The 18,174-nt window shown below is 43.7% G+C and overlaps 1 protein-coding gene, 1 long non-coding RNA gene and 1 pseudogene across 2 annotated transcripts; 2 read left to right on the forward strand and 1 right to left on the reverse strand.

Moving 5' to 3' along the window:
• Window positions 1-263: 263 nt before the first annotated feature.
• LOC119334078 lies at window positions 264-3,041 on the reverse strand (annotated as a pseudogene).
• Window positions 3,042-7,613: 4,572 nt separating this feature from the next.
• On the forward strand, window positions 7,614-8,567 carry LOC119334648. The gene is made up of 3 exons (XR_005161474.1): window positions 7,614-7,780; window positions 7,903-8,095; window positions 8,304-8,567. It is a non-coding gene; the product is annotated as an uncharacterized LOC119334648 (long non-coding RNA).
• Window positions 8,568-13,966: 5,399 nt separating this feature from the next.
• Window positions 13,967-14,758, forward strand: LOC119334080 (BTB/POZ and MATH domain-containing protein 2-like). Its single transcript, XM_037606740.1, has one exon. It carries the CDS (start codon window positions 13,967-13,969, stop codon window positions 14,756-14,758), a length of 792 nt encoding a protein of 263 aa, XP_037462637.1.
• Window positions 14,759-18,174: the final 3,416 nt, after the last annotated feature.

An 18,174-nucleotide genomic window follows, 5' to 3' on the forward strand; every position in this document is an offset into this window, starting at 1 on the left:
ATCTCAACTTGTAAATTAAATTCCATATAATTCATCCGTGCGTGTAGTAAAATGCCCTGGAAGCATACTATCCGAGGATATATCACTGATGGGTCATTTCATTGAAGAAACCGATTTGATCAACCTGCACCGTGTGGGTATTGTAAAATGCAATCATGCATATGTAAGGATAGAAGATACCAAAATAAAGAAGAGCTAGTCACGAGCCAATGAATTAATCATGAAATTGCCTAACTTTCCAACAATAAATTTCTTAAGAAGGGCTACTGAATTAGGCTAGGCGAGGGAAGCATGCTAATGGGAATTTCCTTCATAAGATGCGGGCAGCTCCTCTTCAGATGATCAAACTCTTGTGTCTCTACGAATGCCCTCATGTTGGCCGGATACTGGAGGAAACGGTAGCACCCATTCTTCAGCCCGTCACAGCTGTGCTGGTCAGCGAGTGTCAGGATGGTTGCTGCCGATCCAATGTCGATGCACTCGCATAGCTTCTTCTCACACATCGCCCTCAGCCGCCGGCGGTCCTACCGATCCGCTGCGATGAGCAGGTGTTGCAGAAGAACGCTCTCGTTCTCATCCACCGGAGGAGCTGGCAGTGAGTCACCGTAGATGAACCACAACATCATGTTGAATACCACAGCGTGCATGTCGTCTATCCGCACGATGGTGGCCGTGGACGACATGCCTTCTTTCATGGGGCTGAAGAGCAATGTCCTGAAGAAAGTAGAGCGGGCCGCGAGGATGCACTTGTGGGCGTTGAACGTCTCGCCGCCCACCTCAAACATGACGTCCGTGCCCACACCAGCCAGGAGAAGGTTCATAAAGTTCTGCTGCATGTCGGGCGGTGGCACCGGGATCAAGGAAGAAATTTCAATGGGGAGGACATCCTCGTCAAGGACCATGACGTCCAGGGGCGGAGCTCAATGGGCCGACCCCGAGGCACAGGAATACGGGTCCAATTTCATATTTACTAGTACGTGTCATCTGAAAAAGGCTTGGGCATCAGGGTTGAGATGAAGCGGTGCATCAGGGTCCACGATCGCAGCCGCATGACGGCCTACGCCCGCACATGCGTCGTCCACGTCCGCAACCCACACAGCCCACAGCCCACAATTGGGCCACGCAGCGGTTTCCAATCCCCACTCCCCGCCGCCAAGTGGGAGCGGCCGATCGAGGCGACGCCATGCGCAGGGGACTGGGATCAGGTGACATGCGCTACGGTGACATGCACGGTGACATGCGGCTCAAATTCAAATTTAAACATTGCGAAAAAATCTGAAAAAAATCATGTATGTTCACAGCACATACTAAGATAACCCCTAAAAATTTCAGATCAAAATTCGAAACATACATCGAGAAATAAAAAAGAGAAACTCAGATGTGAATAGTCTACAGAGAACCGTTCGGAAACTATTCATGACAGATTTCTCTTTTTTGTTTCTCGATGTATGTTTCGAATTTTGATCTGAAATTTTTAGGGGTTATCTTAGTATGTGATGTGAACATGCATGATTTTTTTCAGATTTTTTTGCAATGTTTAAATTTGAATTTGGGCCGCATGTCACCGTGCATGTCACCGTAGCGCATGTCACCTGATCCCAGTCCATGCGCAGGAGTGCCGTGCCGATCGACGCGACTACGCCGGCTTCGTGAATCCATCTCGGCAAGAACGTGATCTACTTTGTCCAATCGTTCGTCTACACTTCAGATTGCAGCCAATTCTAGTTCTGTCTGGGTAAAGCCCTTGCCTCTTGTCTAATTCTTTTCAATAATTATTCTCAATCCTTGTAGTTTTTTCTATGAATTTGCAATCAATCGATTCCAAAAAAAAGCAAAGGATATATTCACTGCAAGGCATATATATACATCTCTCCTTTCGTTTTCCTTTGCATAGTAAATGTTCTGGGCATCCCACATTTGGCTGCTAGGACTCCATTTAAATCAATGGGTTCTGGCCGAACATAGGCATTGGAATTTGTAGTTGTCAAATTTTTCATGTCCCACGTGGAATTTGCTAGTCAAATTTACATATACCTTGGACATGTTCTTATTCAAAAGTAAAGCATTATCACAAGATCTCCGAAAGAATTGAATCTGGAAGAGGAGATCCATTTCGATAAGGGCAAAAGGAAATTGATAAAACATGAACATCCTAATTTGAGATATTCGGTAAGAAGGAAGTACTTGGCTAATGAACATTGTCAGCTTGAGAAAATAATTTTTAAATATTTGAGAGTTTGGGACTAAAAATATTGGTTTCAAGAATTAAGAGCCCGGCTTGAATTTAGCTACTTAAATATTTTCATTTCACCATTCTTCTTTGTTCCACTGAAAAATTTAATTCTATTCTTTTTATATTGTAGGATATTAAAACTTAGTATCTGATGGCGTATTTTGGAGATTCGAAATGGAATACATCATTTTCAAGTAATTTTATTCGTTGTTTCCTTGTTTTTCTAAGCATTTGACGGCTATGTTTTGTATTTAATCAGTCTTCTATTATGTCAGCTATAAGTTATAAAATCACACTTTTATTTAGTATGTCGTTACTTGAAATTTTACACCATGTTAAAGTGGTGCATCAGGGTAGCATTTCCTCCAGCTCCGCCCCTGATGACGTCGCACCGAATGGTGAAACTGTCGTCCCTGATGAATTTCTCCAAGAACTCTGTTTTGATGACCTTTTTATGGTGGTCGCACCGGTCTCGGAACTCAAATATTTTACTGCCACCATGGATACGTGCCCACTCTTGCTTGTCCGTAACTTCAACGAAACTGGACTCGAAATGTGCCTTCACAGGATCTATAGTGCCCTCGACGAGGCAAAGTCGTAGAGTCACGAGGCCGCCATAAGCATGGGGACAGTAGTAGATGCGCCAACACTGACCGCCGATGATGAAAAAGCAAGAGCCGATGGATCCGCGAATGCGCGAGTGGCCGTCAACGACAAGCAAGTGGTACCCGCTGGCTGTGCTGGCGGTGATGATGTTGTCCTCGAGGAGCTTGCCGCCGGAGATGGCAGATCTACCCGTGAAGGACATGATGATCGATGAATCGGGTGTATCGTGATACAAAGCAAGCTCAGGATATTTATTGCGTGTGTGGCCGAATTCAGTCCGTTGGAACGTCAAGTTATTTGGAATGTCCTGTTTAATATCTGGTCGTGCCAGCTTATACCTCTGAGAAAATTCTTTCCCCAGTATGTTGACGTCCCGGATTTACCATATATACATTTATTCGCTGGAGATTCATAGTACAATACAACCGCATGTTTACCTAGTTTAGTATTGTTTGGATTTTTGCCTTTTGCATGACGCATCTCCTAACCCTGCTTTCCGTTTTCTCTCTCTTATCTCTTCTCCGCTCTATTTGTATTTTTAGTATGACTAGTTTTTGTTAGTATGACTCGGTATCGTCCGTGCGTTGCAACTTCGACACAAATATTCTAACCAAATGATAAGTGTCACATATATAGCAGGAAGCACCCGGCGCTGACGTTTTCTACAACTAAAGTTGTCATCTAAAAAAAACTAAACTTGCCATTTGAAATGAAAGTTGCCACGTTTGACAACTAAAGTTTTTATACCCACGTCACTAAACTTGCCATAAAAAAGTTCGAAGTAGTCATGTGCTTATGCCACATGCGTGACACTTACCAGGTCCATATTCTAAGGGAAAATTAGATTCAGCCGGCTGATAACAGCAAGACATGGACCGCCTTTCCAACCGTTCGATCAGTGTTTGATCATGCGGCACACATCATCTTCCTCACCGCACATGTTGTTTGCAACATTGGTCATGTTGCAATCAACTGAGCGCAACACAAGGCATTTTGCAGAACGCCAAGCCCATCTGCCTACTCGCTACCTCGTCCAATCCACAACCGCGGCAAAGCCAGGGATAAGCGCCCCACAACGGCTGGTCTTAGACGACCGCCAGCGAAATCACCCCACCACACGCCTCCCCTCCTCCTATTCATTGCCGCGGGAGACAGCCCTTGCACTTCGCCACCATGGAGCTCCGCCACCCCTATGTCGACCCAACAGCCGAGCCCGCCTGAGTAGGCCGCCTCCAGGTCATTGTCGCTCAGCACCACCATGTTGGATCTCCGCCGTCGATTGCCTCCCCGTCGACCGGCTCAACGGATCCAACCTCACCGTCGTCCTATCAGCACCTCCGGCATCGGCCACAGCCACCGCGCCGTACGTTGACGCTCACCCTGCGCTTGGCCCTGCATCGTTGTTTGCAACATCACCTTCAAGACAAGTTTCTGCAACAACGATGTCGTTGCAGAATGGTGGTGGCATGATTTTGCATCACAAATAAGAATGGTGGTAGCTATATTGGATAAGTTGGACATAGGAAAATTTTGCATCACAAATAAGAACTCATACAACTCTCTATTAAAATATAAGAGCGGTTAGGTCACTAAAGTAGTGATCTAAACGCTATTGTATTTCTTTACGGAGGGAGTAATTTGCATTATGTTCACAATAATTTTTGGGGCACGTGCAAGATAGGAATTCTTCATAGAATCATAGCATTACAAATCACTCAACCAAAACAAGCAAACAACAAAGTCTCATGTATAAATTCAACAATGATACAAGATGACGATGGGGATTAGTAGATGCATGGTGTGATGTATTAATGTGTCAAACCTTGGATTCTTAGGTCTTGGCTAGTTCCCATTGGTTGGATCCAGAAGATTTGAAAGTGAAGAAGGATGCATGGCGTCGTCACCGTGTGAATTGGATCGGCAGCAGCAGGGTAGGGAGAGCGAGCAGAGGCGGCCGGGCAGGCGAGGGCACAGAACGGCGGCGGCTAATTTCTGCGTACTAATCCAGGTACGGGCTAATCACATGAGAACGCAACGCCAGGCCAGGAGACTATGAGCCGGTTGCCCAACCTGGCCGATTGTGGGCTTCACACGGGCCTTTTCCCTTTTTCTAAATTAACGTTAGATAGGGTGGGGAGGGGGGGGGGGCAAGTACATATAAACTAGATGATACCCCGTACGTTGTTACGGAAATTGTAGCAAGAAAAAAGATATACATAATTTGAATATTCAATTTCATTAGATTGAATGATGCATTTCTGTGTAGAAAAATACAAAAGATCTTCTGTAATAAAAATATGATCATTGGCTAGTGTTTCAGTTCCCATTGATTAAATACAGTGACCCCGCCATCCTGCAAACATCAAGATGTTTTGATTATGCAGATATACATTCAGCACACACAAATATTTACCAATGGTAGATATGCTCACCCGCGAAAAAAAAGATTATGGGTGTCATATCATCAAAAAAGAGTTGCACATTTTTGTAAGCTAATTTCTTCAGTGGTCCCTTTTTAACGATGCGCGATACTACTATCTGTGCATAATTGATGTAATCCTACTAACAGAATGGAGGAGCATAAGTTATCTCCAGTGAATAGTAGTCTTGCCTACCCCGAAGGGATTCAGTAACATGATTACGCAACCTGCTAGAGCAAATCAGATCAGTAGCAAATATGCAATGAATTTATACCATCTAAAAGAGCACTAAATAATTAAGTCGGGGAATCAAACCTGCATAGAAGGATATGCACGCACGCCAAGATTTGCCAATACAATACCCAAGCATCAGTACTACATGGCATCACGTACTTTTATTCATTGATGGCAGCGTGAGGGATGGGATCAATCTACGCAGCACGCACACATGTATCAGGTCCAGCCAGCGGCAGATGCTGAAGATCTTGATGAACTGGCCATGGCGAATCGAGAACGGCGACGCTGAGCGGAAAGTTGCCGAACTGTCAAGTAGGAGGAGGGCGACACTGCATACGGTGGCTGCGCAACGGAGGCGGGCGTCTTCGATCGACAACCGACTGGTTCTAGAAGCCTCCATGCTAGCAGGCGACGGGCGTGGACCGTTAGGACTTCAAATTCCTCATCTCCAGCATGCTAAGAGAGAAACCTAATTACCTGAGTACTTGATATGGTGTGGACGGAAGCTGGGGAGAACAAACTCTGATGAAGATGGAAGTTTATAGGGGAGAATCGCTCCATTTGTTACTCATGCATTTATGCAGAGAAGATGAATAGCATCGAGAATATGGACGGGGGAGTTAAGTGGGAGATGGGTGGGAGAGTTAATTAGGGAAGGCAGCGACTCCTCATTCATTGTGTGGGCCACGACGGCAGAAAACTATGACGATGCAACAGAACAGCTGATGTGGCACATGCGATGATGTGGATGCTCTGCATGTTGAGATAAGTCCTATAGTGCGGATCAATCTCTTAGGTATAATAGATTTGAGGAATACGTGCATTCGCATCGCTAATCACGTAGCATCGCTCGATCGTTAGGGAGGGGGGAGGGGGGCGGGGGTGGCAAACATCAACAGTGCAGGGCATGAGGCGACGGCGATGCTTCTGCAACATGATATTTATTGCAAAAAATTGTGCAATAAGGGTCTTGTTGCAGGAATACAAGGAAGATGTCTGAGATGATGTTGCAAATTTTGCCACAAAGGCCTTGTTGCAGGAATTTTCCATCAAGAGTCTTGTTGTAGAAATATAAGGTTATGAAACATGGGTGTTGTTTTTAACAAAGGGAATATATTAATATCACGGAGATACCAATTACCTCAGCTTGTGCAACAATGCAATACCCTAATGACACTATGGATGCACACAACCAAAAAAGAAAAAGAAGCAAAAAAAAAAGTCCCGCTACAGTGATCTAGTCTTTAAAGTAGCAGTACAAAAACAACCAAGACAATACCTAAAGTCCAAATTCTTCAAAAGCGACGCCTTCAAAAAAGAAACAGGCACAAGCGCCGTTTTCACCTTAAACCAAGTCACGCAGGACCACCTTCTAAAAAAGGAGAAACTATTTTTTATGCTTTTTTATATTCCTAGCTAAAAAAGAACAAGGAAGGAGACAGGAGAGGTCCAGCAGACTGCACTAACGAGACCTCCTCGTGCAATTGACGGCACCTGCAGCAGCAACATTAGCGTCGATGATTATATAATATACCAAACCAATGCAAACGGGCACGGGTGCACTATTTAATTTGTAGCACGCCTGCACGTTCACGTTTAACATGCCAGTGTCATCAGAATAAGAAGGCCCATTTAATCCCTCGAAAAAAGGCCCACTTAAGATCTTGACCTCCTCTGATCTGTTTCTACAGTCCTTATCTCTATCTCTATCTCTATCTCTACCTACTAATAAACCACCGATTGCTTCTGGTCGTCCGTCGTCAATCTTTTTGCAAAAGAGTCCCCCTGTTTCTTAGAAATTAAGCCGCAGTCCTCGTCATAAGTCAGCCTGAACCGGTACGGAAGAGAGAAAAAAAAATAGCTCAGCCGCCCGCACCACCCTGCCTCCTCGATCCATCTCCACCTCCTGCCCCGCCCCGCCTCACCGCGCCCCTCCCGACACCGCCGTGCGCCGCCCGTCCCCGACACCGCCACCTCCTGCCCCGCCCCGCCTCGCACCCCCTGCCGCCTCCACCTCCCACCCCGCCCCGCCGCGCGCCGCCCCTTGAACTTCGTCGACGGCCGAATCCAGGATAGCGGCGGCGGGACCTGGCAAGGCGTCGGGGGTTCTCGGGGGCGGCACCATGGTTGCTCTGGCGTGCTGCTGGAAGAAAAGGAGGGAGGACGAGGGAGAGGGAGAGAGAAAACTGGGAGGAAGGAGAGAAACGAGGGTAGGCACGGGCTCCCAGGGGGAGATGGACGAGGACGAGGATGGTCTGGTGCGCTGCTGGTGCAGGGAGGGCAGGTGAGAGGGACGATTGCTCTGTATGTTGTGCGTTGCTGGTGTGCTCCTGTTAGTTGCATATTATACTGCTGCTTTCCTGTTGTTTGTTGATTGATGCTGCTGATGCTACTATTTTGATGCAGCAGCTGCTAATTTCATGTGGAGGACACGCAGGGGCGGACGGCGAGCGAATTGAATCTGGACATTCACCCAGGGAAGCAACATATATCTTCTGATCTTTGTCTTGCCTCCGATGCAATTTCAGTTTGTCCAGTAGTGCTCTTGACAAATTTCTAGAATGAAGAATGAAATACTTGGAGATAGGCCACCAATTCGGTAAGAATATATATGTCATGGATCTGCTTATAACTATTTTACCGTGCTTAAATTTGGTCGGCAATTTTTAGGCTGTACTGCAGCCTAAATGTGCTCCTGCTTGTTGTTGCTATGCATTTTATATTTCCTGATGTATTATCATTTTTCCCGTTTTTAATCAGTTTGGGGCTTCTAAGAAGAGAAAGTGAATAACTGAATGTGATGGCAGGTGTTGAACTCAGGTTTACACATTGGTGCACATGATGTGTCAATCAAACATACTATAGCCCTCATATAATGGCTACTGCTGTTTGCAAAGTAAGAATCGAATGATGCAAAGAGATTTATGCTGTAGAAGAACTTACAAGGTAGTTTCTGAAGCCCTTTCATTGGAATTTGACGAAATTCACAACCACATAGGTCACACACAATTTAAGCCTCCATGGTATTAAATATGCCATGTCTGTCGGTCCTCTGTTTAGAAATGTTTTAGTCACATATTCTTATGTATTACGGTATGACAAAATTAGAACTTCAGGCCGTTGTTAACCGTGTTTCTCCTTTGTTGGTCTTCTCTTAATTTGTTTGTTTGCTTCAGGATGCCCCTAATTTTCTAACAAATGCATGTGAGTAAAGATTACAATGGCTCAAATAGCATGTAGATTTAATAAACCGAATAATTGATTGTTGGTGTTGTTTTACTGATTAGCTTAGAAGCAGAGACTTAGCATGGGGGACTGCCACTTGAAGAGATGCAAATGTTGCAACTTCATCAGAGGTTCTATGTTGGAAGTTGTGTGTGTCGGTGGTTCAAGGTTCTTTCCCTTATTCTATTTTTCTCTCTGCAGTTTCTGTGTAATATATGATTTATTCGTTCTAAAAGTTGTATGGTAACGGGCGAGCCTAATCTGAAAATATATTAGGAAAAAGCATGTAAGCTGAAGCCTGGAAAAATGCAGTATGAAAAATGCCTTGATATTCAGTAGCAGTAGTGAGAACATGTATATATTCTGTTGGTGAAAAGTTTTCAGATATACAGGAGTAGTAGCAGTAGAAATGCGCTAGGGGATGTGAACGCCATAGAAATAGCAGAGGCCTGCCTTGATATCTGAAAAACACCTTGATATTCAGTAGCAGTAGCAGAATGAAATGCGCTAGGTTTTCTGTTATATAGTCCTTTTGCCCTGTGTTTAATTATTACATGCGCTGCACACTGATCCATGTATATATTCTGTTGGTGAAAAGTTTTGACTATCGAGTTTCGTCAGATATGAGTTTTAGAAATTTTCAGTTACTTTTCTATGCCTACATTCATCTCTGAACCGTTGTGATGGTGATTGTAATACTGTGTTTAAAATATGTCAGTCCATGTGCGAGATCTTCTTTTCAAGATGGCAACCATGATTGTATCAGATATGTGTAATTAATGTGTTTGCATTAGAGCTTTCATAGGGAAATTGCATAAGTTCTTATAAAACCATCTTGTCACACACATTTTTTTGAATGGCAGCTGCAAGTGCCAGGTAGCAGCTTGCACTAGGTTGATTTGAATAGTTACTCTTCTTTTGCACTGGTACTGAAACTTGGCAGTTCACAAGGATTGGCACCATGGACTGGAGAATTGTCGCCAAACAACATGGACACACCAGGGGCAGGGGCTGCATGCCGCCAAGTCCAAGGCGACTGCCAAGAAGACTGGGCTCAATGTAGTGACCGAGGAGGCGCAGGCCGCAGGGTATGCTCTTCTAATTAGTATGATGATTTGCATATGTACCAATGCTACTCTCAATGGATTTGCTAACAATCTTCATATTTTCGCATTGAATGTGGAGCTATAAACATATATATGTTTCAGTAGTCATTCAGTAGTGGTCCAGTCGTAATACCTTGCAAGTACCGTGCTAATCAGAAAATTTCTTGATCAAGTTTATTATTATTTCCATTGCACCATACTTTATTTCCATGGTATCAAGTTCTACAAATGCATGTTCTGGTACAATATTTGTTTTTTCAGATGCAGTCTTTTTTGCTAATAAATCTATAGTTCAATCTAGATTCAAAATCTAAGAAATTTATGGCCTGGTGTTGATAGTTGCAGTTACACACTGATGGAATGTGTTTACTTTTTGTTAATAGAAATAGAGAAGCTGATTATTCTGTTTGCACGACGGGTATCCCAAATTCTAATTCAAACATTAGTGATGATATAACAATGTCGTCTACCAAATTGTGATTCGGGCGAGCCTAGCTTAGCTGGGAACCACCGGAGATTGTGTGGTGCACGGGAGACAGAGGCTCCACCGGATATTTTGTCGTGCCCACTAACAACAATGACATGGATAGTGAAGTCATTGCTGGACATGATTGCACTATTTGTAATCTGTTGGGTAGTCCTATTGGGTGGATTGTATCTTCAATATATCCGATCTTTCTCTACAAGGAGCCTACAGTTTGTAATGTTGTATTTCTAAAGAAACCCTGGCATCAGTTGAAATTGTTATCTTAATCCGCTGCAAAATATGTAATCTTGTTTTTGTCTTGATGATATGAAGAGGATGGATGTATTGTTGTGGCATCTTAAAATTAATAGTGATCTCGAAGTTTTCTTACAATACAATGCATTGTGGTAATCCAAGATTGTGGCGTCTGATTTGTTTTGTCTTGGCAATGGAACCGCCATTCCGATCATTCTAAAAAAAAGAGGATAGGTGTGTGATTGTCAGAGTAACCACACCACAAAGAAAAGAAAGTGGCGCGACTACCTGCGACAGCAGGATGATCCCTAGGACAGTGTTAATGCATCTGGTTAAGAGTTACAATTGTGCTTGAGTTTACGTATGCTAGCATTTGTATATATGTTAGATATGGGCATAAAGAGGCGACACCAAAGAGTGTGTCGATGATTAGTTAAGAGTCTGACCATTCCAGCAATTATCTTTAAGTAAGACTACAATTCTAAGATGTGTTCTCGCTTTTTTCTTCGATCAGATTTTGTCTTCTTTTTCCTATGACTCAAGATTGTTATAGTAGTCATCCATAGATAAGACTGTAATCTGACGGTGGTCTACAAGAAGGTGAAGTTGATGCTCTTTCGGTGGTACCTCGTCAGTCAGATCATTCATTTAAAGGTGTTGATGCTCTTTTAGTGGTATTCGACAACCTAGCAAATCATTCCTTTAGAGGTGCCTCTAGCATTCTATTTTTATTTTCACTGAAATGTTGTGCTGGTTCTTTGCTGCATCAAAATATTTCATTTGTAATCCTTTTCCTAATGGGGCCAAATTATCTTGTCACTGCAACTTCATGACACTTGAATTTATCTGTTCATCTTCAATCAATCTTCAACAATGAATTAGATCTTTTTAAGAGTTATAAATGTTTTTTCTTTGTTCATAACCTTTAGTGTAAATTCGTTTTTTTGCTTGATTGCAGATTTTGTGAACTTTCCCTATGGTATAAGAAAGAAAATCTTTTTATTACCTTTGGAATGTTACACTTTGCTTTAATTGCTTTGTTGAATGCCTGCACTAGGAGAATTACAGTTTCTCATGTCATGCAATTGGGAAGATCTTGATTGGCGGTTTACACATTTCTTCAACAGGTGCACGGGTACTTATTTTCCCGCCGCAACGCACGGGCACATTTCCTAGACAATGTCACTCCTGCTGTCATGTCATGTTTGCTAATACTTATGGAGCTGTAAAACGATGTTTTTATTTTATAAGCTAGCCCTTCTTATTATGTTTCAGAAGATCGATGATACCCATTACATTACTACAGTGTAATACGCAGAACCTGAGTTTTGGTTGCCAAGAAAATGTATGTGCTAATTCCACAAGAAATTTGTGTTTGAAAAATTATCACTTTATCAGGGCAATATCTTTTATATGCTTAATGAAATCGAATATGATGCTAGATTTGCAGATGACTAAGTGACATAGAAATTCTTGATTTTGTGTTGATGTTTCCGATGGATTCTTTTGTCATATGACATCAGGATGTAGGATGATTGGGTGCACAAGCTTTCTATGAAACATCCATATCCCGGCAGCGACGTCCTCTGGCATAGTGACAAACGAAGGCAGGGGATAGAGCAGAGCGGGAGGGGTATTGGGTTGATACCGTTGTGGGCATTGTCAGTGCCATGATGGTGGTCAATACACACAGGAGATTCTATTCCTGTGGGCGGATTAAACAGGGCTGAGTAAACTTCATCCATAGAAGATGCATGTGCTGACTAAGTTTAGAGGAGAGAATGGTTCTTTATTCTGTTCAAACGCGGATTCATGGAGTACCAAATGACTTCTCCTTATTGTACAGGAGTGCTATTGAGAGGCTCATATCTTTGCGATTTTATTACAGGGAGCTGAACCGCTTCTTAACCTGTCATAAAAGACGCCATTGTGGGGGTTCCACTACTGCAAAACTACATTCAGAGCAATCTCTGTGACTTCTGAAGAAAAATAACTGCTATTTGCATTCCTTTTGCGTTTGCATGGAAACCATTGTACTTCCATTTTCATTGCCAGTACTTTCCATACTTGCATATTTCTTATGCACCTTATGACCTGTTGTTGGCCTATTATAATTTCCTTTTTATTGAAGGTAATGGTAAAAAATAAGAATATGCTACTTTGCGACGCACACATGTCATGTTTAACCAGCTGACTTCTTGGATGGTTTATGGTATTCCTCAAGATCATTAGTACCAACAATGTTTTTTCTCATGAATGGCCCATGGTAATTTTATATTGTTTTGCTACTTGAAAGTTGTTTGAGTGGCTAAATTATTTTTCAGGTTTCTAAGAACATATTATTTATTTCTGTTGCATGGATCCTGGCATGCTGACAACAAATTCTTATTTTGAGCCGGATTGTATACTGGACCGAGGTTCTACAGCGGTTGGTTTGCTAGGACTATTACGTGAAGCAGTGTAAGCTCAATTGTCAACACTGAAGAATTCGTTAGAGGAAAGTGCCACAATTTGGAGCTCCGGGAGATTTTTTGAGGTAATGGAAGGTAGTGAATATCTCAGTTATATAAACTCAGTTATATAAAACCAACATAAGCTTTTGGGCAGCAACATTAGAAGGATCTTTTTTACAGGTTTCATCCAATCCTGAGAAAACAACTTGCTTTTACAAGGCAATCTAGAATAATGTGACCTTGGCAGATTATGTCCATGAAAAAGGTAATGGCCTGTAGGAGACTAGCTGTTTGTTCAGTGAGGAAAGGGGAAACAAATGAGCGACTGACAGTGTTATCTGTAGCCAAGGAACGGGAGGTCAAAGATAGAGCTCAGATGTATTAATGGAGATGCCACACAAATTATCTCCTGAAGCGAGCCACAATGTTGAAAGTTGCATTGGCAAGAGTATGCATCTACCGTCATGTATCTGAAGTGCGGCGTTGTGCTACAATACTCTTAAATATTTGTGACAAATTTAATTTCCCGTTGCAACGCACGGGCACTTTTTGCTAGTACACCCTAAAGTCATTAAAAAGGCGATTAGCGTTGCCGGCCGCCCCTCTGCTGCCTCCTGCCTCGGTGTAATTCTCCTACGGTCTAGCTAACTAGCCACCCAAGGTTCATTGATCGCCGGTAGTGAGTTGCAGATTAGTCTACCATGTCATTCGCCGGTGTATCTGTCATCACCGTGAGCTCCTAGGCGCTGACAGCTCTCCTACCTGCCCCAGCGCCAACGGGTACCACTTGCTTGTCGTCCAAGGCCACTCGCGCATGCGCGAATCCAACATATCTCACTGTTTCTCCGTCGGATGCTACCGCTGGAAAATCGTGTATAATCCTGCACTTTATGACCTGGGCGAAAACGGGCGTCGTAGTACTTTGTGTTTTTCTCGACGAGAAAGTAGACACCACAGCAGGGCCCATGAAGGCGCACATCAAGTTTAGCTTCGTTGACGCGACTGACAAGCAAGAGCTGGCACGTATCCATGGTAGCAAAATACTAGAGCTACGAGGCGAGTGCACTGATGCGTTTAAGTACATCGAGAGGGCAGTCTTGGACAAACATCTCAAGAACGACAGTTTTACCATCCGGTGCGACGTCGTGGTCCTAAATCGAACATGGGAGACCGCATTCATTACAGTGCCACCTTTCAACATGCAACAGAACTTCACCGACTTTCTCCAGGCTGGGGAGGGCACCGACGTGGTCTTCCATGTGAGCCACAAGACATTCACCACTCATATGTGTATTCTCGCGGCCCGGTCTACGGTCTTTAGGGCAGCTATCTTTGGCCCCATGAAGGAAGCTACGTCCACGACCGCCACCGTGCATATAGATGATATGGATGCTACGGTATTCAAGGCCATGCTTGGGTTCATCTACAGTGACTCATTTCCAGTGATCGTCGCGGATGAAAATGAGGGTGCCCTGCTGCAGCACTTGCTCCTCGCGGCAGACAGGTACAACCTCCCAACACTTCGGGCGATGTGCGAGAAGAAGCTTCGTGAGCACATAGACGTGAGCACGGTGACCTCCATACTAGGGCTTGCCGAGCAGCATGGCTGTGACGGGCTGAAGAAGGCGTGTTGCAAGTTCCTCCGGTGTCCGGACAACCTGAGGGCAGTGGTGTCCACGAATGGCTTTGATGATTTCTGCAGGAGCTGCCCCACTCTTATGAAGGACATGATCCTTGGCATTCTACCGGCAAAGTAGGACTTCTCCATATTAATGTTAGCTCTTCATATATTCCGTCAATTTTTTCGCGTGCCTTGTTTACTCTCTTTGTCATTGCAGAAGGAAATGGAAAAGGAAATGAAGGCTCTTCAAATTCGATCTAGAAGATTGTAGTAGCCGACGTGTTTTGCAGGTCAAGGTGGTGGGTGCCCTTGGATCACTCATGGATGAGGTCGTCTGCTTTGCAACGAATTGCTTTCTTCAGTTTCGTACCTTTGTTGCTCGCTACGTTGTAGCATGTGTGCGGATGTTTCCTAAAAGTTTCCTGTAAGAGGGGATCTTCGTATCCTCCAGGATGTTGCTATTTCTTTACATGCTGCATCTTGGAACTTTGTGCAAACATCTAGTGATTTCCTTAATTAAATTGGGAGAGAAATTATTTTTTTAAGAAAAAGTAGGAGAAAAGGTGTTTTCACTTCGTTTTTGCCCTTTTAATTCTATTATTTCCTAGGATTGGAGATTTAAATTTAAAATATGGCTTATTCATTGGAAACGATGGAGTTAGAGTTAACCTAGATATATCCAAAACTTCTAAGAGACAAGGCGTACATTTTTAGATACATTAAAACTGAGAACCCTCCCAGCCCTCTTAGGCCATCAACGTTTCTAATCGTTGGATCGCCACGTCTAATCATTTTCGGTCGTCGGGTTTGTTGTTAGTCCCACCTAAATCTCGTGTGCATGCTAACTCGCGTGTCAGGCTACACTAAACTTTTCGGGCTGCTGCTCCGGTGGCTTTTTTGGGCATCTTACGTTCAATTGGGCCTACTGGCCTACTGGCCTGCACTACCATCGTAAAACAAAATGTAGAAATTGCTCGGTTGCTACGTCTGCGAGAAAAAGGAGAAGGAGATCCGGCGCTCCGCATGCGAGACAAAGAAGGGGATCCAGCGCCGCGCGAGAGGTGAGAGGCCGGTGCGGGCGGTTGCTGCGAGAGAAAGAGGAGCAGGTGGATAGATCAGTCTTGGCTCTCATGGCACTGGTGCACCCTATCTGTCCGGCGGCGAGTGATGTCGCCACTGCCACATGTACGACCCCCATCTCTCTTGCCTCATGATAGCTCGCTCGCCTCACTACTAGGCAAAGGGCTATAACTAATATGGACATTAATGGCGCACCACATATGTAGTGCGCCACTGCTATATAGCAGTGGTGCATCATGTGTAGGTACGCCATTAATATCCATTTTTTTTCCAAACTAGTAATGACGCACCAGGGCATAGTGCGCCACTACTAGTTTTAACTAGTAATGGCGCACCACACACTCTGTGCGCCAGTACTAACAAATGTTTTTTTTACTTTTTTTCAAAACTAGTAATGGTGCACCAGTGTATAGTGCGCCATTACTAGTTCAAACTAGTAATGGCGCACCACAACCACGGTGCGCCACTACTAACATTTTTTTATTTTTTTGCAAAAATTAGTAATGGCGCACCACGTAACAGGTGCGCTATTAGTAACCGTTACTAATGGCGCTTTGTTAGGTGGTGCGCCATTACTAACTTTCTTTGGACCCCCCCCCCACCCCCATCCCCCGACCGCTTTTTCAGTTTTAGAAAAAATAAAAGAAAATGATGGAAATGTCAAAAAAATAAAATAAAATAAGTTCCCCATGTGATATGTGGTCTAGTTGTTTGGAAAATTTACAAATATGAATTTCGATATTATTTGCAAAATCTCTCTGGAATTTAGTAAAATGGGCATAACTTTTGCATACGAACTCGGATTAAAAAGTTTTTTATATGAAAAATCATCTACTCGAAAAGTTACATCCGAATTGAACTGGAGGAGCCCCCGTTCAAGATTTTAAGAATCCCCAAAAATCTAACAGAAGGAAAGATACGGGGCTTTTAAGATCTAGAGGGGGGGAAATGGAAAAAAAAATTCAAACTTAGTAGTGGCGCACCATTTGCTAGGTGCGCCACTAGTAACAGAAAAAAAATGTGGTTTCAATTTTATGTTTTTATTTTTATTTTTTTTCAAAATATGATACGTAATATGACCAGGAAGTTTGAAATATTTTTTCAAAATTTCATCACACTCATGAACATGAACGAAGTCCTAGACATCAATAAGGTTTAATGGGATTGATATGATAGATATATCAATAAGTGCCTGTTAAGTGAGTTGGTGCTGGGGTTGGATAGAACTGCGAAGTTAAGCGTGCTTGGGCTGGAGTAGTGTGAGGATTGGTGACCTTCCGAGAAGTTTGACTACGGAGTGCGATTTGATTTGAGATTAAGCATATTGACCTGAGATTAAGCCATAGTGACTCGAGATCAAGAAAAAAACAAAAAAAATTGATTTTTTTTTTGAAAATTTCTTGAAAAAAAATTCGAAACTTTTTTTTGGAAAAAATTGTTAGTAATGGCACACTTCTATGTGGTGCATCATTACTAAGTCAGATAGTAATGGCGCACTTCTAGGCATTGTAATGGCGCACCTATAGTGTGCCATTACTATTTGTTACTAGTGACGTGGTAATAGTGGCGCACCTATAGTGCGCCATTAAGGGCAAAAATAGGTTCCCCACTAATTAGTCTTTTCCTAGTAGTGCCTCAGCCCATTCTCATCTCTCTCGCAGGTCCTTGGTAGCCCTAACCGCGCCGGTGGCAGAGTCGACGACTCTGGGTCATGTCGCCACTGCCACATGTAAGCCACATCTCCGCCCGCTCCCATCTCTCTTTCGTTCGTAGTAGAAGAACCCTAGCCCACCCCCCTCCACCCCTTTGCTCGATTCTTCATTTTCGTGGGAGCTATAACAGCGCGAAAGGCAGTGTCGGGTCGGCAAGGCAAGAACTCAGCCACGCCAGGATATACCTCAGCCACACTTTTCTAGGGACGCAAAGGGTAAAGATTTTTTTTATTTTCTTTATTAATTCTTCATTTCTAATTTGATGTTGCTATTTTGATTCCTTGAAGTGAGTCATGTTGACATCCTCACATTCATTGGAACAGGTGAACAGAGATCAAAAACACCCGTGCCAATCGTGACCATCAGTCAATGTCAAATCACATTCATCATGTAGCCCAAAGGAGAGACACATAATTGAGCATGAGGTATCACTACTGGAATCAGCTACTTTGCCATCTGCCAGCTCTTTGCCGTCAGCTAGCGGACGACAAAGAAGCTCTTTGCCATCAGCTACCCAAAAGCAGACGGCAAAGAAATGGCAGACGGCAAAGAAGCTCTTTGCCGTCCGCGGGCTCTTTGCCGTCTGCTGGCAGACGGCAAAGAATCTTTGCCGTCCGCTGGCAGACGGCAAAGAGAGAGGTGGCCCCCACCCCCCGCCCGTTTGGAAAAAACCTTTGCCGTCTGCCAGCAGACGACAAAGAGGCAAAAGGGCGGACGACAAAGATAGGCGGACGGCAAAGAGGACACTACCTAACGGCCC

This window comes from Triticum dicoccoides, chromosome 7A, assembly GCF_002162155.2.
Source record: "Triticum dicoccoides isolate Atlit2015 ecotype Zavitan chromosome 7A, WEW_v2.0, whole genome shotgun sequence".
NCBI lineage: Eukaryota > Viridiplantae > Streptophyta > Magnoliopsida > Poales > Poaceae > Triticum > Triticum dicoccoides.